At 41.1% G+C, this 8480-nt stretch overlaps 1 protein-coding gene across 2 annotated transcripts in view; it reads left to right on the top strand.

Annotated features, from left to right (window-relative positions):
- fnip1 (folliculin interacting protein 1) overlaps positions 1–7679 on the top strand; it is a 34388-nt gene extending 26709 nt beyond the window's left edge. For both annotated transcript variants that reach the window (XM_015404841.1, XM_015404834.1), the window contains 7 exons: positions 2333–2479; positions 3794–3963; positions 4560–6171; positions 6281–6446; positions 6643–6843; positions 6929–7044; positions 7136–7679. In XM_015404841.1, the coding sequence (XP_015260327.1) occupies positions 2333–2479; positions 3794–3963; positions 4560–6171; positions 6281–6446; positions 6643–6843; positions 6929–7044; positions 7136–7214 (2491 nt within the window). In that variant the 3' untranslated portion in view covers positions 7215–7679. The remainder of the gene's footprint in view (positions 1–2332; positions 2480–3793; positions 3964–4559; positions 6172–6280; positions 6447–6642; positions 6844–6928; positions 7045–7135) is intronic.
- The last annotated feature ends 801 nt before the right edge of the window (positions 7680–8480 follow it).

Consider the following 8480-nt stretch of genomic DNA (forward strand, 5'->3'; position numbering starts at 1 on the left):
ACTAATGCAAAGGTACAGTCAACTGTTGGCTATAAGGAGACAACTAAACCTGTATATCTTCATGCCTAGATGAATAAAGACATCAAATTTCTTCATTTTTGTTAGTTAAAAATTTTCCTCTATCAGCAAATTTTATAATCCTTTGAAAAAAGTTAGAATTGGTCAGTCAGATATCAATCTGTAATCTGCCAGATGAATCTCTACTCAGGACTTAACCCTTCATTCTGGGTAAAATACACATGCCTTACTCCTTTCCAAGTCTAAAAACTGCTCTTTTAATGTTTATTTACAAGCAGAGTAAAATTTTTAAACATCCAGGAAAATTCTACAGTAATTAAAGTTTAATTACACTATATTTAAAATGTAGTTGATCTAAGTTTTTCTTAATATCAAAGAAAAACAGTAAAACGTTTTAGCTACTACATCCTGAATTAGATTCAAACTTTTGCTTTCCTATTTTTTTATTTTTATTTTTTCAACTGAGGGAAACTTGGCAGACGCTCAAATAAATCAAAGTCACTTTGAAACAGTTCTGAATGAAATTTGGCCGCTTTTGTTCCACAGGTTGGTCAAACAAGTTGTTATCTACAGGGCTTCCTTCTTATTAAAAGGGCTCAATATTCATGAAAACAATTAAACAGAAAAAAACAATTTTTGTCTCTGGAAATAGCTTAGCAGGACCAAACGGCATCATCTCAAACAAATTGACCTGCATAGTGAAGTAATACAAATCCAACCTCCCGGCGCCAAACGCGTCAGTTTAATTCCCCACCTCAGGTCGTTTCTTGTTAAGTTCACCTGAACAGCTGCAGCAGGGATGTGGAAACCTGCTCTTAGAGCTGGCTCAGTCTCGAATCTCTGCAAAGTGTACAAACGTACAGCAGATAGAGGGGGGGTCTGATGGAGGCTGAGGATTTGGGAAGCTGTTCAAAATGCAGGAATGTCTGACAGATTGTTTGGTCATTTGATGCGGATACTGACACGTTGTCTTTGCTGCCCTGCTGACGTACTGAAGGCCTGGATACATGCTTTGGATATTCAACTGCTCCCTTGTTATAAAAGAACTATGTGTTCATTTATTTGTTTGAGATAAATTGTAATTTATTTTAATTAGTTGGTGGTAAAAGAAACCCTTTAGAATGTTTGTGACATTATCTGGGTCGGGTCTCAAATGTCATTTAGAAATTTATCATGAAGGACAGGTAACTGCTGTTTCTTTGACAAAATGTAATCGAGATGTTGTCATTAGTTTTAGCTAGTACTTCTTATGATTGATTTTTGTAAGTGAAGCTTCCTTTGGAAACCATTCCTTCCAAATATAACCTAGATGTCAGACTAGTTAAAAAGGTCACTTTTGCTATTTAACACCTTGTTTTTCTCCTGGTCCGTCTGCTGCTCTTATTTACCTGGCGTCTCTATAAATCAGAGGTCAGGAGTTTACTTTATTTACAAGCTAAGATATCCAGAAGCTTCCAACAAGACGGATCAATTGTGCAAATAGTTTTTCCTCCTTATCAGCAGCACTTTGACAACATGTGACTGATCACTAGGTTTGATAGCTGTTTACTGCTTTGGTTACAATATGCTAACCTATTTTTAGCTCAAAAGTTGGCGGGTGAATTTGCATCTGCATTGTTTTACATTGCTTTGGCTGCAGAGATTCCCTTTAGCCCCGTGTTAAAGCTTGGCCGCAGGCCGAGACGAGCACGCCAACATCCCACGTTCCATGGAGAACTCAAGTTGCTCTCAGTGCCCAAAGAGCTGAGCAACATACAGATACATATGCATGCAGGCACACACACGCACTGTTCATTCCAACAGACAGTTGTCTTTATGTGCAAGAGCAGGCAAGTTGGCTGGACTGTGACCAATGTGTACACACATACTCACACACTCGTCTTGGTACATGTTGTGAGGACCATGTATTGAATTATATTGAAATTTATTTATTTTTTGTCATTTTCTACCCTTTCTATCTCCTTACCCTAAACCTAAGCATGATCAGTGCATACCCAACCTTAACCTCAATTCAGTTCAGTACTCGATGCTAAACCTAACCGATAAGTAACAAAAGTAAGGACCAGCTAAACGTTCTCACTTTGACATAAATGGTCCTCAATATGATGGTGAAATAAGAGAAACGGACCTCACTCTATAGCCAAAACAGGAGCACACACACAGTGAGGATCTCCCATAGCCTCAGAGCAGACAGTGAAGCTCTGTGAACTAAGATCTCCTTTGTTTTCAATGAGAGACAATAATTGTTCTGTCTTCTCTCTCCCTCCCCCGTTATTTCCCTCTCCATTCCTGCCTTGCCACACCTCGTCTCTAGGATGACCATCTGTGACCTCTACACGATGCCCCGCGTGGCCGAGCCAGTCTGGTTGACTATGATGTCCGGAGCATCTGAGAAGAACCAGCTTTGCGGCCACTTCATGAAGGAGCTGGCTTTAATGATGGAGCAGGCCTCCAAGAACCAGTTGAGTATCTCTTCTTATTGACAACCGCGTCGTTTTATCAGTTGCTTGAGATCTAGCACGTTAGGCTGTCATTGGGAAAAAAAAAGAAAAGAAAAAAAGCTCCCTCCTCAAATGTTTCAGATTCACATTTCCTGATCTGTGTTGGCCTGTCACTGGGCCTATTATCAGAGGGATCCATCCATATCCACACATGCATGGATCATTCTCTTCCCAACACCATGTAAAGCCCAATAGAAAACTCCTTCCTACTCACACAATGACAGCTTCAGTGTCATTCTACTTTTTATAAAACAAACATACAAACAAAAACTGAATGAAAAGCCAGTCTCAATTGCCTTATTGTGGCTGTTACAAAGCTGTGCCAAACTGGATGAATCGGTAGCAGGACATTCTTTGAACATATTTAGTAAAATTGATTTATGTTGCTGGTACTAAAACTCTAAATGCTTGCTCATATCTGTCCCTGTCCAACAAGCATTAAATGATGATTATTATTAGAGTTATTTCACCTAATTAATCCAACATATGAAAGAAGAATTGGACGAGGGCTGCTTTTTCCAGATCAATGGTAACCTGTTTCTTCAGAATTTGACCTGTGGATCAGCAGCTCTAACCAACCGAGGGAAACTTGTCTTTTTCTGAATTCTGCTTTTGTGAATATTTAAAATGATTGCTGCTGTCACTAAAGGGAGTTTGCTTTACTGCACAGCCCCGTGTCAGAGCAAGCTGAGACTCTAAACCCCAACAGACTCATTAACTATAGTTTTAAAATGGAGACAGCATCTCCTAGGTAGCAGTTTGTTTCCTAACAAGCATGACTTCATGGCTCAAGTTTCCATTGCCACTGGTTAGCCTGACCTACTCCCAGCTGCATCCCCAATGCTGTTGACTAGTGGAGCATCAGGTTACCATGGGAACCTGTGGTTCTACTATATCCCATCTAGTCTATATTGAGAGATGCCATTACTAAGTAAGCCCTATGACTGATGTGGCTGATGGCTGACATGTGTTGTAACTAACTAGGCTTCGATTATTGCTTTGAGTCATAAGACAGCGAGAGAAGTAGACACTTGTGGTGAGAAACGGGAAGTGAATCATGAGAATTTAGTGTGTCCATGTGTATGTTTATGCTTATGTGAGCTTTGCAACACTTTCTGTTAAGTGGCGGGTTGTGAAAGGAAAAGTCTGGTCAAAGTTTTCCATGTAGTGACAGGAAATCTGGCCTTACCAAATAAGGTCAGGAGGGAAGGAAAAAAAACAACAATTTCCGCTAAAAGTAAATTCTTTTCTGACCACGCCGTTCTGTTTTCCAGGTTCCTTCCTGCATTACTAACAGCCATCCTGACCAATCACTTGGCCTGGGTGCCCACAGTTATGCCCAATGGGCAGCCTCCTATAAAGATCTTCCTTGAGAAGCACTCCTCCCAGAGTGTAGACATGCTGGCAAAGACACATCCGTACAACCCCCTGTGGGCACAGCTTGGTAAGACTCAAACACACCCTCCTAAAGAGAACAAACTTCCTTCTTTTAAAGGCCTTGCTATCAATTGGATGTGAACATAAATTCTGATTGTATTTTATTTAGACTCGAAGTAATATAGTGAAGTTAAAACATTATTTTGTCTGCATAAAACATTCACAAAGACCCTTTGGAAAAGTTTTTAAGAATTGTCACTATTATAAGTTATGTGTAATTTTATTAAAAAGTGCTGAATTAATCCCAAAGGGAAAGTAAATGATGCAGTAATTCATGGGCAGTTTTTCAACGAGTTGTTGTAGCCATGGGAGGAAGAAAAAAACAGAAGTTTGGAAACTACTGCATTGATCCATCATCATTCCCTTGAATTTATGCATCAGTAGATAATTTATGGATGCATTGGGAAAATAATGTTTTTTTAAATGTTTCAAAAATACATTTTGCACATTTAAAAAACTTGTTAATGTTGACACCTAGTGGTCAGTGACTGAACCTTCACATCAGTCCACTTAGAAATTTAAGTTCCATAAATGAGTATAACTTAATTTTTTCATTGTGCATAACATACATTTATAGAACTCTCTTATCCCCAAACTTTGTAGGAGACCTATATGGAGCCATTGGGTCTCCGGTGCGGCTATCGAGAACGGTGGTAGTCGGGCGCAGACAGGAGCTGGTCCAGAGGCTCCTGTATGTCCTCACATACTTCATCCGCTGCTCAGAGCTGCTAGAGACCCACATGCTGGACAGTGCTGAGGATGAAGCTATCGTCATACCTGGCTCCCTTATCACCACCTCACTTAGAAAAGGGGAGGTGGAGGAGTCGGACTATGTCCTGGTTACTGTCCACAAACCTAGTGGAGACTATCTGTCCCAAGGGGCACACTGTCAGCAAACTGAGGCTGAAGACAGCAGCTACCGTTCAGACAACAGCCTCCAGAGCAGTACATACACTGACATGGAGGTAGATCACAGCTCTAGTGAAGCACCCAAAGAAGAAGATGAGGATGATGAGGAGGACGGTAATCTGAGTCAAGGGTCCAGGAGTAGTGTTCTTCAATCCAGGCCCAGTGAGGATACGGCTTCTCATATCAGAACGGCAGAAGTTGCTGAACCCAGAGAGCTGCAGCTGGAGTCCAGCGACCCTCTGATACCCGAGGTCCCAGTGGAGAGGGTGCTGCGACTTGGCATGGCAGCCTCTCCTAGGCAGCAGGGCTCCGTTCTAGAGGCAGAGACCACGAGTGACCTGAAACTTGTTGATTCATCGTTGCCTTTAGAGCTCACATCCACTTCATCTATTTCCTCTGGGACTGTTGTCTGTAATAATGCTGAAGCTGAGGTGGATACTTCAGTAGGAAGCCAAACCAGTAAAATGCAGGTCCCTTGGCCCTCAGGAGCCAGCTTGGCAAAGAAGCCCCCTGATAAGAGCTCTGCTGGAGCAATGCCAGTACCCGTCTTACCTGGAAACGCTGCAGTAGGACCAATGGCTTTGGCTGAGGACGAAGAGCCAGCTACTAAAGTGACTTTCCTTATTGGAGACTCCATGTCTCCTGAGTCGGACACAGAAAGCCGCAGACTAAAGATGGAGGTGGAAATCAAAAAACACAAACAATATCTGCAGAGAGGAGCACATTCTAAGACCATCAACACCGGTGCAGCTGAGGACCAAACCAATCAGACCAAGGCCACCACAGCTCTGCAGCGGGTATCTAACAAGATCCCCCCGTGGAGCAGCAAATGTGCGGACTATTGTAATAACTGTTTTAGCTCAGAGAACCCTTTGGAGACGAGGACTATACACAACCAGGAGACGACCACAGACAGTATGCACAAACATTTACTATATCCGTCTGGGATTCAACGACTTCTTGACCTGGGGGATCACAGTTGTCAAAGTGCACTAAATAATCCAGATTTGGGCTCAGGCAGGAAGGGGAACACGTCTTCTTTTCAGAGGAGGTGCAGGTGTAGCTCTACAGACTCCTCTGACACCTGCTGCTGCAGAAGCTGTCCTGCAGAGGAGGACAAGGATCCAAGGCGGGGCGTCTCTCTCCGCCAGGAAGGAAATGACTGCAACAAGGACCAAAAGTGCCAGGCAGCCTCTGTCAATGACTGGGAAATACCACGCAATGAGAGCTCCGATAGCGCACTGGGAGACAGCGAGAGCGAGGAGACGGAGGACTGGCAGGAGGAGGTGCTGGTTCCCTTCCCTGGGTGAGTTTGAGTTCCCTTCTCTGCTTTTACTCCAACAAATACTTTGGTTCTCAATGGGTTACTTTTAAGTAGAACAAAAATGCTAAATTTTCTATTTTGAAATCTCCAGGGCAAAATTGGTCGAGAACTACTCTAAGCCCACCATCGCCAATTTTGGTCGCTCTCTTTTTGGAGGTTACTGCCCCACCTATGTTCCAGACTTTGTACTGCATGGGATCCCGAGTGATGAGAAACTACGGCAAAGCCTCATGACGGAGTTAAACCATGCTGTTCAGGTAAACCGACAAATAAAAACAACCATAGATCCTTCATTTCCAAACTCTCTGCAGAAGGCCATGTCAAAAACCAACAGTTAACAAAATGATAAAGACATTCTGCATGCTCTTGTTATGCTCTTTTAATGATTTAGCTTGTAACATTTTTTTCTTTGGTGTTATTCTTATAAAAATATCTACTCTTTGTCCTGTGCAGCATCCTGTTTTGGATGAGCCTATTGCCGAGGCCGTCTGCATTATAGCAGACACAGACAAGTGGACTGTCCAGGTGGCCAGCAGTCAGAGGAGAGTCACCGATCCAACCAAGCTAGGAAAAGAAGTGTTGGTCTCCAGCCTGGTTTCCAACATATTGCAGTCCACCTATCAGCTCTACAAGCTAAACCTTTCCCCTAACTTTGTATGTCACTCCTTTCAGGTTTTCACTTGATTTTTGTAGTTATGAGTGTCTCCTGCTCTAATTGTGCTGCTGTCTCTCCCATTAGTGTATAATGCACCTTGAGGACCGCCTGCAGGAAATTTATTTTAAGAGTAAGATGCTTGCTGAGTATTTAAAAGGCCAGACAAGAGTCCATGTGAAAGAGCTCGGCATGGTGTTGGGGTAAGCACTTCAGTTTTTCTCTTCCTCTCAGTGAAGAAGCACAGCTGGTTGTGTTTGCAGTCTCCTGATATTTTCTCTGTTATCTTTGCAGGATTGAGTCCAGTGACCTACCACTGTTGGCTGCAGTAGCTAGCACTCACTCCCCTTACGTCGCCCAGATCTTACTATGAGACTATGGGATGTTCAGATCCTAAAGACCAGTCAGGAGGCGCATTTTTGCCCTTCTTAAATAGCCGTCCATACCTGTACATCTCTACCTGACCTGTATTTACACCCAGCATAGGAGTTTGGCCTGATCCCCAGTGTTCTACATCGTCATCGGCTTCACAGCAATGCAACATTTGACCACATGGTGGCGGCAGATAATAAAAAATGGAGCAAAGCGGAGCGGATGACTAAAGCATCTCTGATATGGACTGAATGTTTATCTTTTTCTTTTCTTTTTTTTTTTAAACAAAACTTTTTTATTATTATTTTGGAAACAAAAGCCAAAGACTATAAATGTATCAGAGTGAAATCTAACTTTTATGTTAATTACACAACTGCTTTCATTTCCAGTACAATCCTAAACATGGAAATTAAACAAATAGATACCATGTTAAAACTGAAACAAAATTTCTCTGGATGTTTTTTTTTTTTTTTTCCACCATAATTTTCATGTTTTTGTTTACAAGATAAATGTCCTCATTTAAACTAGGGCTGAAACAACTAATGATTAATCGATTATTAAAATAATTGGCAACTAATTTAGTAATCGATTAATCGTTAACTGGCGTATAGCGGCTGTAAAACAAGCCAGTAGCTGACAGAGCGACCCACTTAGAGCAGGAATTATATCAGAATTGTAAGAAAAAATAAACATTTTACATTTAAGATAAAAAAATAAAATAAAAATGTTTCCGTCTGTCAATATGCTCTATCCAGAACTCCTCAAGTGGAAAAGTCTTAGTTTCACCTGGTTTAATTTTGTAAAAAGTGTCCTTTATGGAACCATTGGCTATCTGATTATTAATTGATTTATCGAAAAAGTAATGAACAGATTAATCGATTTGCAAAATAATCCTGAGTTGCAGCCCTAATTTAAACAAATCAATAGTTTTGCTAAATTAGATTTTCTGCGCTGCCTGATCCTCATCTTATTCCTCTTTTGTTTTTATACATATTTCTATCAGTTATATGGAATTTGCCCATGTTTCTTTTTAAGAAGCATATTTAAAATCACTAAACATGCTTTGATTCTATTATCCAAGGTACATTACTACCTCAGATCTCATGGGCAGTGACTAACAGATGCCCTATTAAAATAAATAATAATAAAAACATTAGGTATACTTTATTTAGACTATAAATGAAAGGAATGTTAACTGTGTAGACTATATGCTGTGTTCTTTGAAAAGGGAAGGCTGTTCAATTTCTTAAAACAGAAGAAATGTATT

Source organism: Cyprinodon variegatus, unplaced genomic scaffold (genome assembly GCF_000732505.1).
Source record: "Cyprinodon variegatus isolate N-32 unplaced genomic scaffold, C_variegatus-1.0 Scaffold36, whole genome shotgun sequence".
NCBI lineage: Eukaryota > Metazoa > Chordata > Actinopteri > Cyprinodontiformes > Cyprinodontidae > Cyprinodon > Cyprinodon variegatus.